At 40.5% G+C, this 25,441-nt stretch overlaps 1 protein-coding gene across 3 annotated transcripts; it reads right to left on the reverse strand.

The window, feature by feature from the left end:
- Nucleotides 1–19,295: 19,295 nt before the first annotated feature.
- On the reverse strand, nucleotides 19,296–21,491 carry TCEAL8 (transcription elongation factor A like 8). Of its 3 annotated transcripts, XM_026489493.3 has the most exons (3): nucleotides 21,384–21,491; nucleotides 20,901–20,973; nucleotides 19,296–20,273 (listed from the first exon to the last, which is right to left on the reverse strand). In XM_026489493.3, exon 3 carries the CDS (start codon nucleotides 20,231–20,233, stop codon nucleotides 19,880–19,882), a length of 354 nt encoding a protein of 117 aa, XP_026345278.1. In that variant the 5' UTR covers nucleotides 20,234–20,273; nucleotides 20,901–20,973; nucleotides 21,384–21,491; the 3' UTR covers nucleotides 19,296–19,879. The 3 variants fall into 3 exon arrangements, with proteins under 3 accessions (XP_026345278.1, XP_048069196.1, XP_057170730.1); XM_048213239.1 differs by lacking the exon at nucleotides 20,901–20,973 and having other exon boundaries at nucleotides 21,384–21,488; XM_057314747.1 differs by lacking the exon at nucleotides 21,384–21,491 and having other exon boundaries at nucleotides 20,901–20,996.
- Between the last annotated feature and the right edge of the window lie 3,950 nt (nucleotides 21,492–25,441).

A 25,441-nucleotide genomic window follows, 5' to 3' on the forward strand; every position in this document is an offset into this window, starting at 1 on the left:
CAGAAATTTATTTCTCACAGTTCTGGAAGCTTGAAGTCCGTAATCAGGGTGCCAGCATGGTCGGGTTCTGATGAAGGCCTTTTCCTGGGTTGCAGATGGCTGATTTCTCACTCTGTCCTGTCATGGTGGAAGGGACTAGGGAGCTCTCTGGAATCTCTTATGAGAACACTAATCCCATTCATGAGGGTTCCACCCTCATGATCTAAGCACCTCTTAAAGGTCTTACCTCCTAATATGATCATATTGGGCATTAGGATTTCAACATGTAAATTTGGTGGTTTGACCTAAGTAACTTTGGAAAACAATGTTTGGCTACTGCAAAGCTAAAGACAAAATGAACTGTATGACAGTTGGTGTATTTGTTTCTCACAGAGCATAGCATAGCAATTTATTACATGAATAGCAATACATTGCATCTATATGAGGGTTGAACAAGTAAGTTAATATATATAACCAGAGCCAAGTTTCCCACTGTCAGAGAAAGACGTAGCACAGAAGAAAAGATTTAGAGTTAGAAATAGCAATATGAGCCTCTGTGTGTGTGTGTGTGTGTGTGTGTGTGTGTGTACAGAGATTAGTATAGATAGATTTACTAGCTCTGTCCTCTGAGAGAGCCTAGACACAATGATGCCCCTTTAGCAATGAACACACATAGGGCCCAGATCTTGGTTTCTAAAATACTGTTTTCTAATAAAAGGAACCAGGACTCCTTAAAGGAATAGCTGATCCTAGGGCCAGAGCGGGGAAAATATAGGATTAACCTGGAACATCTTATAGTCCCAGAAAGTAAGGAAGTGATTTAAAAACAGTGTGAAAGTGTTATTAGTTTTCTATTGCTACATAACAACAAGAATAACAGCTTAAAACAGAAGTCTAGGTGGGCTCAACTAGGTTCTTTGCTTACAGTCTCAAAGAAGCTGAAATTGAGGAGCCAATCAGCTTGGGCTCTGATCTGGAGACTATGAGAAAGAACATACTTCCAGTCTCATTCAAGGTGTTAGCAGAATTCAGTTCCATACAGTTGTAGGACTGAGATCCCTGTTTCCTTGCTGGTTGTCACCTGCAGGTTTTTTCAGCTTCTACAGACTTCCTCTGGTTCTGGCCACCTCCATTTACAAAGTCAGCAATGAAAAATTGAATCCATTTCATGCTTTCAATATCCTTGACTTTCTCTTCTCCTTTTCTTTTCTGCCTTCCTCTTCTGCCACCAGCTGGAGAAGTTTCTGTGCTTCAACAGCTCATGTGGTTATTTTGGGTCAACCAGAATAATCCAGGAAAATTTCCCAATGTTAAAGTCAGCTGACTGAGTGTTAAATTACATCTGAAAAGTCCATTTACAGCAATACCTGGATTGGTGTTTTACTGAATAACCAAAACACAGGAATCTTGAAGGTGTCTTTAAAATTCTGCCTAACACATTGTGCATATCAGAGGGACATGAGCCAACCCAAACAAGCTTCTAATGGCCAAAACTGGATCCATTTGGAAAAAAAGATATCACTGAATTATACCCCAAAGAATAAAAACATCCATACTGATATAGATAGATGATAGATAGATAGATAGATAGATGATAGATAGATAGATAGATAAAACTTTCTTACAGAATAATTCCAGGTAATCCAGTCAGTATGAGGAATATAGAAAACCACATTAGAACACCAAGGTAGTAATTATTGCACATTAGACCCACTGATGGATGCTAAATTTAATGAGTAAAACTTTAAGAGGAAATATTTAAGAAGAAATATTTGCATAGCCTCAAAATATCTCCCCTCCAAATTTTAATTAATCACTATTTTTTTTAAAAAAACACCCACAAATTCTTTGATACTTCTCCCCACAGGAGGTGAAGCTTAATTCCCCTTCTCTTGAGCGTGGGCTGGACTTAGTGACTCACTTCTAAGAAATAGAGTATGGAAATGGAGAAAGATCTTACGGAGGAAGAACTTGGCAGACATCATTTTAGCCAAGGAATCAAAGTTAACACCACCGCTAACAAATCATGCTGATACCATATCACATGAATCACATCACAGAATACCAGAGAAAAGGGCATATCACCTCTGTGCTATTCTTCCCTAAATCCTGTAATCTCAATAATCATGAGAAAACATCAGACAAGCCCAAACTAAGGGACATCCTACAAAATAGCTGACCAGTACTCTTCAAAAAATGTCAAGGTCATGAAACAAAAGAAAGAGCAACTGTCAGAGAATGTAGAAGAATAAGGAGACGTGATAACTAAATACAGTTAGTATTCTGGACTGAATCTTGGAGCAGAAAAAAAGGACTATGGGGAAAACTTGTTGACATGTGTATAAAGTGTTAAGTTTAGTTAGTAATATTGAACTAATGTTAATTTATTAATTTTTATAGGTGAAATATGTTAATATTAGAGAAATCTGGTTGAAGGGTATACAGGAACTCTCTTCTATAAAATTCTCTTCTTCTCACAACTCTTCTGTAAAATTATTCCAAAATAAAAAGGTTTTTTTTAATGTTATTATCAGTTTACTTAATTCTTGTGAGATCTTATTTAAAAAGGAAGATAAAAGCTTATAGTCAATTTACAACATTTAATCAGAAGTCTCCTTAATTTTTTTGATTTGCCACATAGTGTTTCTTTCCATATGTGTATAATAATGTATTGAGCCAATACTCTATTCATGCCTATTTGTGTTGTTTTCAAGTTTCAGTATTATCATTATTGCTGTAATTGACATTCATATGCAAACCTCCCCTTTATAAAAGTGTGGCTATACATTACTCCCATCAGCAACATATGCTAGTTCTATTTACTGACACCCAAACACAGAATCTTATCAGTCTTTCTAATCTTTTCTGATTTGATAGGCAAAGGAAGGGTTTAATTTTGTTTTCATTTATATTTCTTCCATTATTAGTTGGGTTTCCATTTCTTTATTGGTCCTTTATGTTTTCCTTACTGTAAATTTCCCATTCATATCCTTAGTCCTGACAATAAGAAGAATAAGATGAAGTAACCCTTTCTAAGAGAGTTATTTAAAATGGGACCAACCAGGAAAACATTGAAGAGGTGGGGCTTATGCACATCTTCTGTCTCAAATTCTCAGAATTTTTGCTTAACTCCGCTAAAAGCCAAGGCATCTGTTATATGTTAAAATGGACATAAACGGACTTTCTGCCCAACACTAGCCCTAGCAACCAATCATACATGGGTTAGTATAACTGTAGCAATACCAGCACCAATCGCGTTTTCTTCAAAACAATTTATGTAAATCCCCTCATTTCTCTTTAAAAACTCTAACCTTCTTTATCTCTCTGGAACATGCTTTTGATTTTAGTCAAATCTGTGTCTCCTGGATTGCAATCCCTAGGACCCCAAATAAGCACACATATTTTATTTTGCAGCTTCCATTTTTATTTTTTGTTGCTTGGAAATCCATTTTGCTATTGAGTTGTAAGAGCTATTCAAATATTAAGGTTAACTCCAAATCCGTAATATATGTTGAAAATATTGCATTGCATTGTATGTTTTTTGTTTCATTTTGTTTTGAGTTTATTTGTATTTTAACATGCTTTATAATATTATTTTGTTTTAAAGCATTTATAATAATCTTCATGGAATTTTCTGATTGTAATGATGCATGTAGATAGCAGAAAAAAAGAAAAATAATTGGACATGTTAATAGTAAAAAACATTCAGACACTGGGAGTGGTAACAACTTTTTAAATATTCTACGTAGAAGCCATTGAATTGGCACTGAGGATGCAACACGACATAGTTGTTAAAAACTGCAACTTTAGATATAGGCAAATTGGGTTAAATCCTTACATTGCACATGAAGGGAAGGAACAATTCCTCTCTACCTGTAGGGTTCTTCCAGCTAGACTAAGAATTAAATTTTCATAAGACAGATCAACAGGAGAAAAAAAGTTTTATTACATGTGCACAGAGACCTCATAATGAAATTGTGACCTAAAGAAATGACCAAGGGAGGCAGTTGTTATACTTTTTAGACAAAGAGCCAATAATTCTGTGAGGGATTGACAGGACAAAGAAAACAATTTTGGGAGCTTCAGTTAGTAAGGCATTCTAAGCAGAATTTGGGCAGGGATAATTAGTTAGTAAAAAGTCACAAGGGCTGTTCATACAGCCTTCTCAGCCAACTGGGTGGCTCAGTTGGTTAAGCATCTGCCTTTGGCTCAGGTCACATCCCAGAGTCTTGGGATCCAGCCCGCATTGGGCTCCCAGCTCAGCGGGGAGTCTGCTTCTCCTTCTCCCTCTGCAGCTCCCATTCCTTGTGCTCTCTATCAAATAAATAAATAAAATGTTCAAATAAAATGTTTTAAATTAAAAAAAAAGAAATTGCTCCCAAGGTAAAGAGTGGTATATTCTTGCCATGATGGTGTGTTTGCTTAATATGTGTAAGATATCTAAGTAGTAATGTACCTTATCAGGCACTAGGCATGTAGTAGGCCAGGATAAAAAAAAAGTCTCTGTTTTAACTGAGCATAATATATGGGGAAATAATGATGCTTTACACAGTACTTCGCTTTAGAGACTGATCTGTGGGATATAGATTGTGTGGGATAGAGTGAGGGATACAATGTTTTAGCGTGGACTTAAATACGGTGCCACCCTATAACTACTACGTTCAGGGAAGTCTCCTGACCTGTGTTAAAAAACAAAATTCAGCCTAGTAAATTTGAAGATATAATCGGCTTTAGTAAGCAGGATGGTGGGACAAGGAAGTTATTAGCAAAAGAAAGGATCGGTTCAGCCAACATCACCTTCCTTTGGGGGTAAAAACAGAGGGTCTTATTAAGTGGATTACTTCATCTTTCTTGAAGGGATGGAGAGGGCCCATGTGACAAATTACCTCTTTGCTGCTGACCAGAAAATTCCTGACTGACCAGTTAAGACTACATTACTACATTTCTGAGGAAGGTTGAAACTGCAATTAGGTTAGGTATTAAGCCCCAGTTTGGTGACCTGGCCTGGCATAATTGACTCTATTTGGGGCCTGTGGTTTTCTATTAACACCTGGAAGAGTGGCCCTAATAGGGGAATATGTAATGATTTCAACTTAAGGAAACAGGAAAATAGGGCTTTGTGGAGAATAAGGAACAATCCTTACTACAGCACGATACCTGTTGCTCAAATTTGCCCCTAGCCCCCAGTGCATTCATCATGGAAAAAAAGGGCCTGTGAGTTAAAATGGCTTCTTCTGTGTATGTGTGGCATCAGTGCCCAAGCCACGCTGGGGCAGTACCCATCTGGGTAAGTGTAATATTGAAGTGGAAGGAAGCATATTCTCCACATTTACTTAGGGATATAGAAGGACTTTGGTCCACCAGGGACTCCAGATAAATCAGTAAGATTTGTACTATCTCGAGGACTCTAAAACATCCTCAGCAGTGCGAAGCAGAACATGGCAGTTTCCAGGGTAAGGCCCATGGTGGATGGCATAGTAGCAGAAGAACGGAAGAGTGGGCAACCCCCTCTGCTGTCTGGCCTTGTTTCTCAGCAAGGGTGTCGTAAACCTTGGATATTACCTCCATCAATAACGGAAGGAAATCTGAAGAGATCTGAGGTTCTGCATGTGGGTGGGGTGAAGGAGGTAGCCAAACACAGCAGCTCATTTCATACATATTACTTCATTTGATCTACTCAGCAGTCCTGTGAGACGTTTTCCCCATATTGCACATAAAGGGCTAATTACGAAATTAATATATCTGCAATAATGGCCTAGCTGATACTTCTAGCTAAAGGATTCAAATGTCACATGAAATTTATCATCCTTTGAAAAAAATTTTTCAAGTATTTGTTAGCTGTTCCATACTGTCTTTATAAGTAAACTGACCTGCTATTTTGATAATTTTAATTTTATTTCTATTTAAACTTTTTATTAATTTTTGTGATACAACTAAAACATGTTCTTTTGGAAAAATGAGAAAGTACAGATATGCAAAAAATACAAAAGGAAATTAAAATTTCCCATGAGTCTGACCCTTAGAGAGGAACCAGAATTATTAAGCTTTTTGTGTACATCTTTTCCAACTTTTTCTGTGTGTATATGGAAAGTACAAACATACTTATTTTAAATTGGGATATCATATATATGTATAGATACAGATAGTCATATATATATATATATTTACACATATATACACTATTTTTCAACCTACTTAATTCACAGTACAATATGTAATGACTTTTTTTCTATGCAATTTAGAGAAATCCCCTACTAAAATGCAGGCTTGTGTAAAGAGTCACAAGACAAAATCCAATGAGATATTGGTAACAAAGGAACATCTAAAACCAGTACCATCAAAAGGTTAAAAATAAGATGAGCAAAGTTATATGTAGAAAATGCAACCAAAATAAAAGTTGGGCTCTAATTATATAAGAAAAAAATTGAAGGTAAAAAACATTAAATGGGATAAGGCTGCTTCCTGGACTGCGTTTCCTTCCAGTGTATTATTCTAAATTTATTTCTTAATCTTTTTATCTCTTCCAGATAGCTTTCTATCTCATCTCCTCCTCCCCCTCCTGCCCCTTCATCATTATTGGCATGTCTATTGGGTGCTTGCTCCTGGCTATTATTTCCTCTAGCTTCCTGGCCTTCACCTCCTTTCAGAGGTAACTCTACACTCAACCTTTCCTTCATTGCTCAGTAGGTATTTTCCATGTCAAGATTTGTTTTTCCTTTTTCTTCTTTGAATTAAATTACTGTTAGGGAGGAAACGTTGAATGTGTATTGTTCATTCCAGCACCCATCTGCTTTCTTGAATCAAGGAAATGGGTGCAAAGGTCTCACCCTTCCTCTAATTCACTCCTCTCTTCAGATTCTTGTCTTTCTCCCACACCTGAAAGGCCAGTGTAGATTTCCTCATTCTCTTGCAACAATTTCCCATTTAGTCCTTTCTATGGTCCTTTCCCTTGACTGAATGAGATACAAGTAGGAGCAGTGTGGCGGCATCATCATGTTCTTGCCTGAGACGTATCCAGCCTTTCACCCCTCACCCTAGAGCTCCAGGCCAGATCACTGTGTCATACCAACCTGCCCAAATTCTAAGCAGTTCCTCCTCCAGTTTCGTTTCTTGGACTAAGACAGGCCTAATGGATATTTAGACCTGCAGACAGATGAGAGTGTGCAGTACTGAAGTGCTTGGTGGACAGACCAGAATACAAGACAAAAGCCCCTTTCAAGATTAGCCACCCCATCTCCTGAAATCTCAAAAGTCCTCCTTCTTGTCCTGCCTCACCCTCATCCCCAGCCATGAAGTGCCCACCATATTGGAATAGGGAACTTGTTTTAATGATTTCTTAGTCTCCATTTGTTCACTGTGTGCTCTCTACATAACCACCATTTGTTTTATCTCCTCCATCTTCATCTTGAGGCTTATCTCCTTGTGTTTATCTACCGTTTCCCTGTAGGCAGGTTGTGAAAGAAGCAGATTATTTTCAAACTATCCCCAGGTCTCTATGCCCCTCCTGATCCTTCTCCAGCCCTTCCTTCTATCCCCAGTCCCGTCATTTTTATTCCAAAAGGTTGAAGAGGCATAGAGCATACAGGCCCAAAACAGCTTCAGTCTTTGCCCTCCTTCCCTTTCACGCACACCCTTTACACCACATCCACCAACACAGTGCTGGTCCAGTTGCCTACACAGACCTGCTTTGTTCTGGGGAAGTGTGTTCCTCCCTGTCCTGCTCTGCACCAGATGCCAGCCTGCCTCAGTGGAAAAGCGGGTATTGCAGACAAAAAGACCTGGACAAGAGGGATTTTTGCTCCCCTTAGCTCCTGGTCATATGAGGGTCTTACATCACTTCAGAGCTTGCCCCCCACCCCATCTCACTCCTAGCCTCCACCCCACCTCTCATCTGGCAGGCAGTGCAGCTGGAACCCCTACTGTAGCCCTGCCAACATACATACTCACAGAGCACCCCCCCACGCATGGAGCGTCATCATGAACTTCCCTATCATTCATTTCTGTCCATGCTAATCCGAGGGGCTACTACTGGATTCACTGCCTTAGGTTGGAGTTTGCTCTTCTCTGGTTGCTAGTGAATGTCTCCATCCACTCCCCATCCCTGCTTTAGCCAGGCCTTGGATTTTCTACTTTTCTCTCTTCTACCTCTTGTTACCTGCCTCTCCTGCTACCTCCCACCCTCCCCTATCATCCCCCTCAGCCACCAGTGCCCACCTTGCTTTTGTCATGCAAGGTGGCGGGGATCTAAAGTGTGGTTTTTGCTAATTCTCAATATCTTTCTGCATAATTGCTTAATCATTAATACAGTAAAGCTATTTTTATTTGGGAAGAGAATAGTTGTTTGTTTGTTTTTTAAGATCTTTAACATTCCACTAGGCCAGCTTCAACTTTAGCTTAACTTTTTTTTTCCCATTTCTTGGTCATTGGTTGTTTTAAATTTTACTTTAAAAACTTTAGAAAGATGGAATGCCTGGCTGGCTCAGTTGGTAGAGCGTGTGACTCTTGAACTCAAGGACATGAGCATGAGCCCCATGTTGGGCATGCAGCGTACTTAAGAAAAACCACAAGGGATTTAAAAAACAGTTCAAGTTTATGACCTACTTAAGGGTAGCTTATCATTAACATTATAACTATAATTCACTTCCATGTAAATGATACCTGAAATTTTTTAAGAGGACCAGGAAGGAGAGAGATCTTAATGGAAATTAAACACTATTAAAGTAGAAGAAGATTTTGCTGCCATCTCACATCCTCAACAAGTTGCATATTGACCTGTTTGTTCCCCAAAATATATATACAACACACACATACACATACAGCAGTCTGAACAGACACATTTTTTATTAAGAGTGCAAGCTTTAGAACCAAGCTTCCACATGCTCTCAAAGATTGCTGAACTGAGCTGAACAATCTAATACAACTCCTACAAAAATTAGCAGTGTCGGGGCACCTGGGTGGCACAGTCGTTGAGCGTCTGCCTTCGGCTCAGGGCGTGATCCTGGCGTTCCGGGATCGAGCCCCACATCAGGCTCCTCCACTAGGAGCCTGCTTCTTCCTCTCCCACTCCCCCTGCTTGTGTTCCCTCTCTCGCTGCTGTCTCTCTCTCCATCAAATAAATAAATAAATAAATAAAATCTTTAAAAAAATTAGCAGTGTCGATTCATCTCCACATTAAAAATGTTTATTAATTAAACAATAATAGTTGTAAATTATACTTACACACGTGGATCTCCAAAACTACCATTTATGAAGTACTTACTAGGTACCAGAGGCATTAATTAGATATTTGCCTTTAATCCTCACAACCATTCTTTGATGGATGCTCTGTTATTGTCTCAGTTTTACAGATAGAGAAACTTAGGTATATCGTTTAAATAGCTTGCCCAAAGTCACACTGCTACTAAGGGTAGAGATGAATTTGAATCCAAATCTGTTTGACACCACCACTTGTCCTCAAAGCCAATAAGCTCTAAGCCCCCTGAAATATTGGTATCCAGAGTTCTTTCACAGACCTCTTATTCTCAGAATGAGAAGGTTTTAGTGTTTAGTTTCCTATTGCTGCTGTAACAAATTGCCACAAACTTAGTGGCTTAAAAGAACAGAAATGTATTTAATTACAATTCTGGAGGCCAGAACTCCAAATTTTGAGATCTACAGGGCTAAACTCAAGGTGTTTTCAGGTCTGATTCCTTCTGAAGGATCCAGGGGAGAATCCATTCCTTTCCTTTTCCAGCTTCTGTTTGCTGCCAACATTCCTTGGCTTGTGGTTGCACCATTTTAATTTCTGCTTCCATTATCACGTTGTCTTTTCATCTTCTGACATCAAATCTCCCTCCCTCTTATAAGGACTCTTGTAATTACATCTAGGAGCCACCTACATAATCCAGGATCATCTCCCCATCTCAAGATCTTTAACTTAATCACGTCAGCAAAATCCCTTTTACCATATCAGGTAAAATTTACCTGTTCCAGGGATTTAGGACCTTGATATCTTCAGGGAACAATATTTGGCCTACCACAATGTTCAGATTTACACTGTCATATAAACATTGGCTCCCAAGTCTGTGTCTCTACCATATATCTTTCTTTTGAGCTCTTTTGCTATTTCATCTGACTTACTTTTGGACTTTGCCACCTAAATGCTCTACCTTGAACTAAATGCCTTCTCTTTCAGTTCTTCTTTCTCCACACCCAAAATCTCTCTCTCTTGGACCTTTATCTAAATTAATGCATAAATGAAAAGAATTTCCATGCTCATGGATTGGAAGAAAAAATATGGTTACAGTGTCTATACTACCCAAAGCAATCTATACATTTAAACAATCCCTACCAAAATACCAACAGTATTTTTCACAGAACTAAAACAAACAATCATAAAATTTGTATGGAACCACAAAAGACCCTGAATAGCCAAAACAATTCTGGAAAAGAAATGCGAAGTTGGGGTACCACAATTCTGGACTTCAAGTTATATTACAAAGCTGTAGTAATTGAATCAGTGTGGTACTGACACAAAAATAGACACATTGATCAAAATGGGTTAAAAAACTATGTGAGACCTGAAATAATAAAAATCCTAAAAAAAGAGCACAGGCAGTCATTACTCTGATATCAGCCCTAGCAACATTTTTCTAAATAGGTCTCCTGAGGCAAGAGAAATAAAAGCAAAAAAAAACAAAAAACAAAAAAAAAAAAACAAAAAAAAACAAAAAAAAAACAACTATTGGGATTACATCAAAATAAAAAGCTTCTGCATAGCAAAAGAAACAATTAACAAAACTAAAAGGCAACCTACTGAATGGGAAGATATTTGCAAATGATATATCCAATAAAGGGTCAGATCCTAAATATATAAAGAACTTATACAACTCAACACCCAGAAAACAACCCAACTGAAAAATGGGCAGAAGACACGAGCAGACATTAAGCCAAAGAAGACATCCAGATGGCCAACAGACACATGAAAAGATGCTCAACATCACTCAACAACAGGGGAATGGAAATCAAAACTACAATGAGATATCGCCTCACACCTGTCAGAATGGCTAAATCAACAACACAAGAAACAACAGTGTTGGCAAGGATGTGGAGAAAAAGGAACCCCTGTGCACTGTTGGTGGGAATGCAAACTTGTGCAGCCACTGTAAGAAACAGTATGGAGGTCCCTCAAAAAGTTAAAAATAGAACTACCCTATGACCCAGCAATTGCACTACTAGGCATATACCCAAAAAATACAAAAAACACTAATTCAAAGAGATACATGCACCTTTATGTTTATTGCGGCATTATTTACAATAGCCAAATTATAGAAACAGCCCAAGTGTCCGTCAATACATGAATGGATAAAGAAGAAGTGATAAATATATTTATGTATATATATGAATATTATTCAGCCATGAAAAAGAATGAAATCTTGCCATTTACAACCACATGGGTGGAGCCAGAGAGCATTATGCTAAATAAAATAAGTCAATCAGAGAAAGACAAATATCATATGATCTCACTCATATGTGGATTTTAAGAAACAAACAAAAAAGAGCAAAGGAAAAAGAGAGAGAGAGAGAGAAATCAAGAAACAGACTCAGAGCTATAGAGAACAAACTGATGTTACCAGAGGGGAGGTAGGTAAAATAGGTGATACAGATTAAGAAGTGCACTTGTGATGACCACTGGGTGATGTGTGGAATTTTTGAATCACTATGTTGTGCGCCTGAAACTACTATAACACCATATGTTAACTATCCTGGACTAAAATAAAATAAAATAAAATACCAGGATTCAACTAGTTCCCTAAACCAGGCTTTCTTTCTTATGTCCACATCCGAACAGTTACCAAGACCTACTGTTTATACCTCCCTTAAACTGCTGTAACAGCCTCCATTCTGGTCTTTCCACCTAAAGTATTGTCCTTATCCGATAAAAAGATGATTCCTGAATCTCATATGGAAAGATATCACATTTCATAATCCTTAAAACAGCTCTATGAAGTCAGCATAACTTTGGGAAATCCTCATTCTACTTTTTACCGAATTCTCGAAGACAAAAAAAACCCTGACAAGTAGAGAACATTTTTATATATTTTCATATCAGCCTTTAGCTGTTATTGGAGATGAACTCCATTTGGGGAGTGTTTAGAAGATTGGTATAAAATGTGGTTCTTGGAGGGCAACTATACTATAGTCCTGGTATGTTTCTAGTCTGAATCCAGTTTCACCTTTGGCTTTTGTGTAAATACAGATTACATTACTCTTATTTTGGATTATTTTGCTTTACTTTCATCCTTGCTGCATCCTCACACCCCCTGTTACTCCATTCCTACCATTGTTATATTTCCTTCCTCACACTGAACACTTGCTCTGGGGCTCCTGACCACTCTTTTCTTCCTGCACTGGATGGTGATTGAACGAGACAGGCCCAACCTTGGTCTCTGTGACTCTTTTTTTTTTTTTTTTTGATACTTTCCCTACTGGCAAAGCAGTTCACATAAGTCTTTCTACATCAAGATCTGATATAATACCTTCAGGTTTTCTTATTAAACGATATTCTTCTTTTTGTCTCAATGTCCTAAGGTCATTTCCAGTCCACTTTTATTGGATACTTAGATGTTGTCAAGCTCCTCTCTTCTTCCCACAAGAATCTGATCATATCTATAGTGTGTAGATATTGCTATTTTAACTTTTAAAAAAAGGTTTGATGACACATGGTGATCTGTCCCAACAAGTTGGCCTCTGGAATGGTTTCTTAAACTACTGCCAGAACTAGAGTTCAGCCAGCTGCCCCTGTCTTTATGTTCCTCTAAAGTTGTTTGCATAATCTATCACCTCATGTTTGCCAATAACCAAATCTGTCGATCTTGATTCTAGAGCCTCATTTAGCAACCTTGTCTTCTGGAGGGCTGAGCAGATATCTTTGCCTTCCCCCATCCCACTATCACTAACTTTTTATTTTGAAAAGTTCAAACCTAGAAAGTATTCTGAAAATAATAAACTGAATGCCTATATACTCTTAATCCCTTCACCTAGATTAGATTCACCAATTAATACTTTGCCAATTACTTTCTCTCTCATGTTGTATATTTATTTTCTTTCTTTTTTCATTGCCGAACTATGTTAAAGCTAATCGCAGAATGATAATACTTCAACATTTTATCTCCTAACAATAAAGACAGTCTCCTAAACAAGCACAATACAATTGTTGCATTCAGGGAATTCAGCACTGATGTAATACTATTTTCTTATCTACCATCCTTATTCAAACATTGTATTTAGTTGTTACATCTTTTAATCTCTTCTAATCTAGAATAGTTCTCTCGCCTTCTTTCTTTCATGACATTGACATTTTGGTGAGAATGTGGAGCAACTGAATTCTCATACATTGTTTGAGTACAAAATGTTACAACCAATTTGAAAAACTGTTGGCAATTTCATGTTAAATCAAACACTCGCCTTTTCTTTGCCCCAGCAGCTCTACTCCTAGATATTTACCCAAAAGAAGAACACATACATGCAAAAAACTTACACAAGTATATTCATAGCAGCTATATTTATAATAGACCAAAAAATGGAAACAACTCAAATGTCCAAAATATCTGAATAGATAAACAAATTGTTGTATATTCACACTATGGAAAAGGACAGGAAACTTTTTGGAGTCATGGAAATCTTTTCGGAGTAATGGAAATGTCCTACTTTACACACAATTATATACACTTAAGATCTGTGCATTTCACTGTATGTAAATTTTACCTCACATTTTTTTTAAAGAGTGTAAATCAGAATAGAGACATCATAAAGGCAGGAACTTTCTTTTGTTCACCTGTGTCCTGGGGCGTAGCCAAGGGCCAGGGCACTTAGTGGGAGCTCAATAAACAATAGGGGTAGGGGGATGGGGGGGTGAAGGAAGCAGACCTTGAAAACCATCTACATCAATAGTTGTCAAATGTGTAATGTAGACTTTGACTTTCAACCCTAGATGTATAGGTATGTCTTGTACCTGAAACCTTATATCATTAATCCACTTCCTAGGTTACTAAGAATCCTTTTGATCAATTACAAGTGTTCTGAAATTTAAAAATAAAAGTCTATTACAACAAAACTTTTTCTGACTCTAAACCTGTGCTTTCCCAGTTTTTTCATACTGCCTCTGCTTTACATGGTGTGCCTCAGGATTAAGGGATAAACTGGCTAAGTGATGAGTACGGGTCCACGCAGGGTTATGCGCGTGTAGTTGGATAACATTTATCTTAGCCCATATGGCCAGTATCTGCAGACTGTTGAATATAGAGTCTCAGGAGAAAAGTCTGGGCTGGATAAACAGATTTTTGGCTAGCACAGTCTGATACACAGTAAGCATCCAGCGAATATTTGTTGAATGAGTCAATAAATGAAATGCAAATTTGGGAGCTCTGGCAAATACAGCTGAGGGTACATCCTGCCAGTATTTTTCTATAATTGTGTATTTTTAAAAACAGAATTAGGAATCCGTTTCATAATGTTCTTTGAAAATTATGTTTATTGTTATTTTATTTTTGAGAAATTAATATCACTTTGTAGGAGAATATTTAGAAAGTAGTTACGAAATGCCACCTTGTGACCAAAGACAGAAATACAGCATTTCTCACAAGGGAGAGGGGCATAGACAGGGGGTAACTTCTCAGCTAGTACCCTCAGAGGTCTGACACTTACATCAGGTTCTTCTCAGAAGTAAGATGGAACAGAAAGAAAACAAGGAACTGGAAGAGTCAACAGGCCCCATCTCAGCTAAAAGGATAGGAGGAATAGAATTACACTACTTTCACCTTTATGATCCTTTTCTAATTATAAAAACCCCAGATGGGGTGCCTGGGTGGCTCAGTCAGTTAAGTGTCTGCCTTCAGCTCAGGTCATGATCCCAGGGTCCTGGAATTGAGCCCTGCAGTCCCACCCCCTGCTCAGCGGGAAGTCTGCTTCTACATCTCCCTCCCCTCCCCCTTTGTGTTCTCTGTCTCTCTCTCAAATAAATAAATAAATAAAATCTTTAAAAAAAAAACTCCACATGTTCATTGAAAAAGTTAAAACTGGAAATACAGAGAAGGATAAAGATGAAGTTATAAATTTCCCATAATACCATTTAGAAATATTCATTTCAGTTTCATATTTCTCTTTAACCTGTGTGTGTGTGTGTGTGTGTGTGCGCGTGTGTGTGTGTGTTGCAGTTGGCTTTTTCATGAAACAGTATGATGGTTAGAAACAGCTTTCCATGTCAAAGAGCTGTTTCTACATCATATTTTGTAATTCATGAAAGTAAGATTTTCTTCTTGATTTCAAATTTTCAGGCAGGTAACTAAATAAATTGGAAATGTGGAAGAAATTTCTTTTTTCGTCCTACAACACACAAAAGGGACCAGAGTGCATAAATGCTGTAAATGTATATAGGATTCAATTATTTCTTTTATAATTGCAAATGAACGACAGTTATTCCATTTAGTTTATGTACTATATGCTTCTTTCATGCAGGGGATAAGTTTGAATGAAAGAAACGAGAATAGACTTTTCCTTTGGAAGGATGATATGGAGTCAAGGAAGCACAGACTTTCTGAGTCCATGTATTAGTATTATCTCAGGATCATCTGATGATGATGGTGATGATGATGATGATGACGACACTTGATAATGATGATCAAAGATCTAACATTCTCTGAAGGTCTGTTGCATGCCAGGAATTTCATATAGTTTTCTGCTTTTACTTCCCACAACAGTCTTATGGGTTTATGCAGGGTTATACTCATTTTGAGGACGAATGAACCAATCCGGGCTCACACTTCTTATAAGCAGAGAATCCAATTCTAGCCAGTGCTTTCCCATTAAATTGGTCTCACGCTTTCAGAGGATGGGTTTCCAGGGCTTGCCCACTGATCCTTAGAAATCTACATAGTCTGGCCTGGGCCTAACAGGAATCCTTTGAATATTCATTCACTACCATCCCTTGATGATGATGATGAAGATGATGATGACGATAATAATTATGATGATGATAACAGCAATGATGGTGGTGGAGAGGAAATTTTTTTCTTTGATCTGAGAGTTCTATTTCCATGAATGGCCCATTTCAAAGATAGTAGGTGTCCTCCAAGAAAAAAAAATAAGTGATTAATGCAACGTTACATGTTGTAAGGGGAAGAGCCCACATAGGAACGCAAGTTTTTCTGGCTCTAAGACCTTACACTTAACCACTTTGCCTTCCTAAACCCAAGAATTTGAATTGTGTCTTCACCTTATTGCCCAACCAGTCTTTCAGGATATTAAAAAAAAAAAAGTAATAATTCCTCAGATAACAGACCTAAAGAGCAAGGGTCATAATTGCTTCCTCCACCATCAATGCCTTCAAAAGCATCTTCCTACCAATTCACAGATTGACTGCCCTGGCCCCCAAGTTGGGAGCTGGGTCTGCAGTGCAAGGGTGTTGTTCAAACAGAAGGTGACACGCCCTTTCTCCTGAACTATAGGACCACATGCTTTTGCAAGCTTCCTTTACCTGGGGTTTCCAATAGCCCTGAGCCTGGGCTCTTGCGGACATCAGAAGTACTGCACCGGGCATGCACAGAGCTAAAGCTATCGTAGAATCACACCAACAGAGGCACTTCTGGGAGTCTGAGCAAGGTAGGTGGGAGAGGCACGAGGGAGGTCTTGTCTGAGATCTGTCCGCGTTTTCACTTCAATTGTTTTGGGAGCTACTTCATTGGACTCTGAGAGAAGGGTCAGCCTCTTCTGCTTTATTTTTTTTTTTAAAGATTTTATTTATTTATCCGACAGAGATAGAGACAGCCAGCGAGAGAGGGAACACAAGCAGGGGGAGTGGGAGAGGAAGAAGCAGGCTCATAGCGGAGGAGCCTGATGTGGGGTTTGATCCCATAACGCCGGGATCACGCCCTGAGCCGAAGGCAGACGCCCAACCGCTGTGCCACCCAGGCGCCCCCAGCCTCTTCTGCTTTATCTCCAAGTTACCTGGTCAGACCCAGTTGAGACAATTGCTTAGCCAAAGACTATCATGACCCACGTTTCCAGTTAGGAATCTTTGGGGCTTTATCTCTTCCCTCACACAAAGTTCTCCAAAAGAGAAAGGGAGAAGGAAGGAAAGGCAAAGTGCTCTGACCTGCAGTGAGGACAGTTTTTGTCCTCCAAGTATGTCCAGGACAGCCCAGTCATCCACTTAGGAGAGTCCATGTCTGCTTCAGGCTGGAGCGGAGAAACCATAGTCAGACCCACCCTGAGGAGGAGTGTGACTTAGGTGAGCCCTTCCACATCCTACCTGAGGTAGGATCCTACCACAACACCTACCACAACACCACCCCTCTGAGCACCAGGAGAATGGATTCATCCTGTCTTGTCAAACAGGTAGGGTTAGCCCCTGGAAGTTCATCTCCAAACAGAGTCCAACCCCACTGGCATCCATCAGGCTGTTGCAACCTTGAAGAATGGTCTTGAGACATGAAGATCCCCCAAAACGACATCACACAATGAAAAAACAAAAACAAAGCCAAAGGGCATAGGACCAGCTCACCATTTCGTGTGCTGATCGCAAAAAGAGAACTTGAATACATTTTACACATATTGGAAGGAGTGAACGCATGGCCAGACATGGTGTTCAGTCAAGAGAAGTGCACGTAATCTTACATTCCCTCGTCTTTTAATCTTGTATTTCTTTATTAAAGGACATCTTTCAATTTTTATGTATTAATCTGTCAGTCTTTTCATCGTTAAAAAGATAAACACGGTTATAGACCTCTCCTTTCTGAATTTCAATAAACATTCTCCAAAATTGTCTTCTAATTAAAGTTTGTATTTGTAATAATGGAAAGCATACTGTATATACCAGTCATCCTCATGCTGCAACGTGTATCATAATCACCTAGAGGAGCTTGCTGTTACTTCCATAGCTCACCCCCAGTGAGTGAGTCCTAGGGTGGGCCCCAGAAATCAGTATTTTATTATTTTATTTTTTTAGATTTTATTACTTTATTTGTCAGAGAGAGAGAGCACACAAGCAGGGGGAGGGAGAAGCAGGCTCCCACTGAGCAAGGAGCCCCATGAGGGACTTGATCCTGACTTGAGCCGAAGGCAGACCTTTAACCGACTGAGCCCCCCAGGTATCCCCAGAAATCAGTACTTTGAAGATGCTCCCCAAGGCGGTTCTAATGCAAGTGATTATGCAAGACTTTGGTGAAACATTTGGAGTGCAATCTATTTCATGCACTTTCTTTTTGGAATTGCTTACCATAATACTAGAGAAATAAAAACCTTGTGGAAGACTATTGAGTCAACAGCAGAATGTGGATAACACCAGCTCCTTAGTAACAATTAAATCAAGAAACCAATTAAATATTAAAACATGTCTCAGTTAAACACAAGTATGTAGGACTATCAGGAGGAAAAGTTGTTCTGTAGGGGAAATAAATACAATTCCTAACATTTACATATTAGCCTTTCTACTAGCAGATTTATAGTTCATAGTGCCTTTGCAAGTTTTTTTTTTCACGGTTTAACTGGGGATGGGATAGGGTGAAGGGAACTATTCCCTTAGATCGGTTTCCTCTACTGCTGTGTGCAACTTATGGATATTTAGTCTTCTGAACCAGGGCAGGCCTGCCAGGAGTCTTCAGCGAGAGATCATCTCACAAGAGAAGGAAGACAAAACCTTAGTCCTTAGACCTAAGGCAACTCTGACCACAGCTTTTTTTTATTCAAACTTGTACCTTGGTCCAACTCCCAAAATGGCCTCATCATGTCTGACTCCTACTTAGAGGAGGGGTCCTGGGTTTGAAAACAGAAGAGGCTGTTTTGCTAAGAACCCTGCAAGGCATTGTGGCCCAAGCAATCCTAGAGTCTCACCTGTGTTAAGGGTCACTAATGAAGCAGGGAGGCTTCAGAAGACAGAGTGGGGGTTTGAACCACTGGGGACTCCAGGAAAGTGAGTGGGTTTTGGCACCCGAGGACTCCGGTGCACCAGGAGCAGTGAGGGCCAGCAGAGAGCAAAGGACCTAGCAGAAGAGGAAGCAGTGCCCAGCAGGTGTGGCAGAAGCCAGGGGAGGAGAGTGGGGCTCGACAGCAGAGGACTGGCATGAAGCCCCCACCGCCCTGCCTACTAATGGACTTGTTCCTGAGCACCGGTAAGTCGTGTCAGGGCACTCCCTCAAATAACTGATGCTGTAGTCGGTTGGGGTTCTGCATGCATAGACGGTAACCAAGCACAGCTCAGGAACCACCTCCTTTCTTCCTCACAGCAGCCCTGTGAGGCAAATGTTTTCCCCATGAAAAAGATGGAGTCTTAAGCAAGTATATCTGTAATAATTGCCAGTTTTATTCCTCTAGCTAAGAGATCCAGAGGTGACTTGAGGTTTACATTTTTTAATAGTTCTTCCATCAAGAGTTTAGATGCCCCCATTGCCCTTATAAGCTGGTTGCAAATTATTTAACTCTTACTTATAAAAGTTTTCTTTTTGTGTGTGACATGTGTTCATGAAAAAATACACATAAGCAAAAAGAAAAAAGCTCACGCCACAGAAATAAGCAGTTACGTTTTTGATATATGTTTGTATGTACACACACACACACGCACACACAAATTTGGGATTAAATCCTACATATGTGAGCTGATACTAAATATACTGCTTTGTAACCTGTTATGTTTTACTTTACAATATAGAATGAATATATTTTCATGCAAATGTGTGAAACTTTCCAATTGAAAAACGGACCTGGAGAATGGGTCAAAATACAAAATCCAGTGAGATGCTGGTAACAAGGAAACTACCTAACAAAATTCCACCAGATGATTAAAGTAAAACGAAGGTCAAAGATACATCAGAGAACGCTAACAGAAAGAAAGCAGGGGCCAGATTTTAATATCAGACAAAAAAAGAATTCAAGGCCTAAAGCACACAGGATAAGGACGGCTGCGTGAATGTCTTTGCTTCCAATGCATCATCACAAACTTGTTTCTTACTCTTCTTATCTCTTCCCTAAGCCTTTCCAACTCATCTACTCCTCTAATCATTTCTTCAGGGTCCAAATGCCTCACAGGAGTGTCCTCTTTAAACCCCTGGCCAGGCTGGGTCAGCCCTCCTCTAAGACTTCCTTCTGCTTCCTGGCTTACACCTTCTTCGGAAGGTTGAGGATTTCCTTCTGCCTCCTGTGGTACATCTTCCGAAGGGCGGTCTGCCTCGGTCTTTGGCATGTTCTGTGGTTTTCCCTCATTTTCTTCACAAGACTTTTGCATGTTGAGTATTTTTCTGTTCTTTCTTTAGAATAAATTAATCCTAGAAAACAAGGAAACAAAACAACTAGATGCCAGACAGACCAGCAGCCAAAGTATGGGTTCCCAGAAAGACTGGCCTCTTCTCATTCAGGTCCCTAATAGCCAAAGTTTTCCAACTAGAGAAGGCTAGGTCCTCAGGCTCAGAACTCCCCTGACTCCACCCCTTCCTCCACCTTCCTTCCCTCCCCCTCCGGCTCCAGCTCCATCTTCCCTCCTCCCGCTCCAGCCCACCATTTCCCAGCAGGCCCTGCTTACAGGCCTCTCCTAGCCCAGAAACTGGAGCAGCGCGGAAGCAATTATCCCCCTCCTTAGACGCTGGTCTGCAATATTCCCGCCCTCTCGGGCTTTCCCAGACCGTCCTAATCTCCCGCCACTCACCTGAGATCCGCTGGTGCAGTCTCTGGCCTCCCCTCCCCCTTCCACGTCTCTCCAGCCTCCCCCGCCCCCGCCCCATTTCCGCTGCAGGCTCTGCAAAGGCCTCCAGCGCTTAATCCGGATGGGGAGAGGTTGTGGCGACCCCAGGATGGGCTTTGGTGTCATCCACGTACTCACACTCCCACTCCCACCCCCACCCCCACCCCCACCCCTACCCGAAGGGACCTGAGGCAAATTGCACCCTTACACTGACCTGCAGGGATCCAGGGGATTTTCCTGCCTCCTTCCCTCACTCGATTGTGTCGCGCCCAAAAGACCACAGAGTCCTGCAGACCGACAGGAGTGCTTGCTGAGCGAGCAGGCCAGTACCTGAATCACCGGTCCCTATCACGATTCTAGGCCTGGTTCGTCTAAAGTTGTCCCACGTTCTCATCCTCTCCTTCCTTTTAAGGCAACCCCGCCCTCCCTCCCGCATGCCCACCGGTTCCCTGCAAGCAAGGGAGTGGGAGACGCAAGTGATTTCCCCAAATTGTTTCTGTGTCTCTCTAGGGACCCTCAATTGGCTACCGTTCTCCCTCTCCACCCCCACCCCCACCCAAGAGCCCCAAATTTCCTGCACAAAAATGGGAGTTTGGCAAGCTGTAATGTTGGGAAAACAGTGGCGACCCCGCCTGGCTTCTGCTCTCTGGCTCCCAGACCCGAGGGTCCCCAAGGCAGCGCCTGCTTTTATACTGACCTGAAAGGATCCCGGGCACTTTTCTCCTTCTCCAGCAATACGGAGCTGCTCCAGGGAAACAGGCCCTGGACTATAAGGACTTCTGCACACGTCGACTCCTGGTCACGTGAGGGTCGCGTCATCAATGAGCTCCAGTCTTCAGTGACCCCTCCCATTTCACACTGCAGCCCGCCCCCTGCATTCCCTCCACTTGATACTGTCAATCTTTTTTCGTATTTGCCAATCAGAGACAATAGAACTGGTATCTTCTCCCTGCAGTTGCTATTCGCCTTTCTTGGATTGCCAGGGAGGATCAGCTTTTAGGGGTTAATCGACCATTTCTCCTTCTTTGGGGAATTATCTCTTTCTCTCTCTGATTCGAATTTGCCCACCTCCCCTCCTCCCCCAAGACCTACAGTCCACCATTTCCCCAGGAGTCCCATCAAGCATGAAAATGGGCGAAGGTGGTAGATGGGGGGAGGGGTGGGGGTAGAGGCGCATAGAAAAGAATGTAGGAGTGAGAGTGTGGAATTTTTTTTACTAGTTCTCTTGAATTTTGTAATGTTTTAAGCATGATATTAAATGATCATGATGTTTTACAATGATGTTTAAAAAAAGATGCTACATAATCAATATTTGACACAATATGGAGGACAAAATAGTTTTATCAATTTTTAAGACTGGGGAAAGTTTCCTAATGGCTACAAATGAAATGAGAGTTCTCACAACATATTGATGTGTTAGAAAATTTTTTTAGATCTTATTAAAAGAGAACCTTTAAAAAAAACTGACTCCCAGATTAATCTGTGCAAAGAAGACCGTTTTTCTCTTGTTAGCAATTTTATATAAGTAATCCATTGCTTTTTCTCTCTCTGGCTGAACTCAAGTTATCAACTGTTAGATGTCGGACCTTTTCAATGATGACTGCTGGATGGCTTCCACTTGGGTTTCAAATAGGCTTCAGAGAGACCTCTTACATCCTCTAGGATCTGATTCCTTGTTAATCCGATGAGTCCCCAGAAAAGCCTGCTTTCCTCAGAGTGAACTTTATTTTGGCACTCAAATAAATATGTTGGAAAATAGCTTCCGTACACTCACAAAGCCCTGAGAAAGGAGAGAGTACCCTGTATTTCACCATTTGGTGTGAGGCTAATTAGCAGGTAGAATTTTCATTCATTCGTGGCACTCTTGAGATATTCTGGTATCGTTCACTTTGTTCCATTAAAAAAGAGAACTATCAACATGCGTAATTGTTATGACCAGAAGCAGAGAGAACATCATTGCTGTAAAAAAAAAATTAGTTAAAAGAGGAAACTGATATCCCAACAACCCATAATCCACTGGTACTTGGAAGTGTGTTGTTGCCAGAAATGGCATCCTGGCCAGTGCAGCCAGCTGGAGAGTCAGGAGAAGGAGAAAGTGAGGGATCTTTTGTCTAGGATGGTCATGGTGGGATGCGGCAGCCAACAACCAAGCCTGCCATAGGAAAGGAAGGGTTCAAAAAATAAATATTTTTGCTGGCTTAATGTTTTATCATTTATATTTAAGCATGAAGAATTTATCCCACAGTTAAGGGATATATTTTCTATTATTCAAGAGAGTTTTTAATGTAAATATAGCCAATGAATTGTAAGGATGTAATCATTAACTACCACTAAATGTTTCCATTCATTCTTTTCTGATGTTATATTTAATGGGGGACAACTCTGATTTTTAAAAAATTACTAAACAACAAAATTGGCCCTTTTCTGTGTGTACAGTTCTGTGAAGTTTAACAAATGCATAGATTTGTGTGATCAACACCACAATCAGGATGCAGTTCAGTCACCTCCCAAAAAAACTCCCTCGTGCTACCCCCTTGTAGTCATATCTTACCTCCTTCTCTGAACTTTGGCAACCACTGATCTATTCCCAGTTCCTATAATTTTGTCTTTTTCAGAATGTTACATAAAAGAAATCTACCATATATCATATTTAGAGACTACTTTCACTCAGCATAATGCCCTGGGAAGTCATTTAAGCTGTTTCATATAGCAATAGCCCATTCTTTTCTTTGTGCTGAGTAGTATTCTGTTATATGGATGTTCCAGTTTATTTGTCCATTTATCCACAGGACATCTAAGTTGTTCCTAGTTTTGCGTAATTATGCAAAGAGCTGCTAGAAACATTTGTGTACAGATTTAGGACCTTATTGCCTCACGCCTGACTGTCAGGGAAACTCCTTCTCTGACCTATCTGCCTTCAGTGCCTCCCCCTCCCTCTCCAATTTATCTTGCACGTTACCATCAAACTAAACTTTACTCTTCCTTATTCTTGACTTGTTATTTTCCTACTCGAAGGCCTTGGATGGTAACCCCACCATCAGAGAAGTAAATCCTACTTTACTCATCCTGACATTCAGTATTGATCTGAATTGAACCTGAGGACACATGTTCCCAGCCTTGTCATACACTTCTCTACCGCACCAAAAGGAACTCTTTTTTTTTTTAAAGATTTTATTTATTTATTTGACAGAGAGGACAGCAAGAGAGGGAACACAACAAGGGGAGAGGGAGAGGGAGAAGCAGGCTCCCTGCTCAGCAGGGAGCCCGATGCGGGACTCGATCCCAGGACACTGGGATCATGACCTGAGCCAAAGGCAGATGCTTAACGGCTGAGCCACCCAGGCACCCCTCAAAAGGAACTCTTACTCACTGGGCCCTAAGTATTCCTTCTTCTATCTTTGTCCTCACAGGCCATTTTTTTCCTTGTGATTGCCCTCCACCTCCTCCTAGATCCTGGTCCCGCTCATTCTTAGGAGCCCAGACTTCATCACCCAGCCTCTAAAGCCACCCCCACCAGAAGTGATCTCTCCCTTCCCTATCCATGCTGCACAACGGTCTGCACCCCTCATATTGCCCTTAGGAAAGGTTGTCTTGTACCTTTGCCCTTTCCTGTGAGTTTAGGGGAAGGACATATCTAACAAGGCAGATGGTCAGAGGTGGGTTGAAAATGGGGTGTGGGGAGACAGGCTCCAGCTCACATGCTGCTTGAGCGGCTCTTGTAATTTGTAATGGTGCGTCTCCCAGAAATCTCAGAGTTTCAGAAGGAGCTGTTTGCAGAATGACTCACAGGTGTACCTTCTTTCTGTATGCACAAAAATTAGAGCAGAAGTGTCATTGTCCCCTCCTCTGCTTATTCTGCCTCCGTGTAGTCGGAGCAACTTTAACACCATTTTTATGGCGCTATCAATAGAGAATATTGACTCTGTTTTCCTAAATACTCACAAGACAGACATCAGTCACCTCACTGGTACACACCTGACAGCCAGATCATACAGGTCTCTACCTTTATTGTTGTCCCTGAGCAATTTCAGTGCATCAATATAACACTTAGCTACCTTTGAAATTAAGTTCATCACAGTAGCTTTTAAATATAAGTCAATTTTTGAAGACAATAGCGTTATATTAAAGTAAAAACTATTTTTAAAACAAAATGAAAAAGGTGCATATATTAATTTTAACAATAAAGACATGAATTCTAGAAAGTAGACACCCCGAGCTTCTGACCCAATCACTGTCCTGTTTTCATGCACCAAAAGGGCACTAGGGATAGCAACAAAGCCCAACGTCCTTCAGGTGGTATGAGGGGCGAAGACAGGAGGAAGCGTTTTACCAGCCAGGAGCTCTTGTACAAGACTGTGGTATCCAGAATATTGTTTTCTATGTTCCCTTTAGAAGTCACTTCCATGGCGTTTTGTTCTGAGACTCTCTATTCAGCAACTCCTCCCGCATATTTCTTCACTGCTGTTTCAAAGCTTATCCAACAGCAGAGCTTGAGACAGCTATTCCTCTCCCTCACTTCTGGAGCATACTCTATATGTGTTGGAAACATTGTTGCCAGCGTGGCAAAATCTGCTCCGGATCCAAAGGTTTGGCTGCATAGTGTGGACTCAAGGTGGCCACCACCTAAGATGATTTACCCTTTTAGAGCACAAGTAAACACAACACAGTAGGTCTTTGTTCTGTGGAGGGTAGTGTGCTCCCATTCTGGTAAGTGGAGCACGAAAACCTGATTTCCAATTAGACTGTCTCTGTTTC

The sequence above is a fragment of the Ursus arctos genome, chromosome X (assembly GCF_023065955.2).
Source record: "Ursus arctos isolate Adak ecotype North America chromosome X, UrsArc2.0, whole genome shotgun sequence".
Lineage (NCBI taxonomy): Eukaryota > Metazoa > Chordata > Mammalia > Carnivora > Ursidae > Ursus > Ursus arctos.

Coding starts and splice junctions, on each gene's coding strand:
- TCEAL8 (XM_026489493.3), bottom strand. CDS start 20,233: ATGCAAAAGTCTTGTGAAGAAAATGAGGGAAAACCACAGAACATGCCA.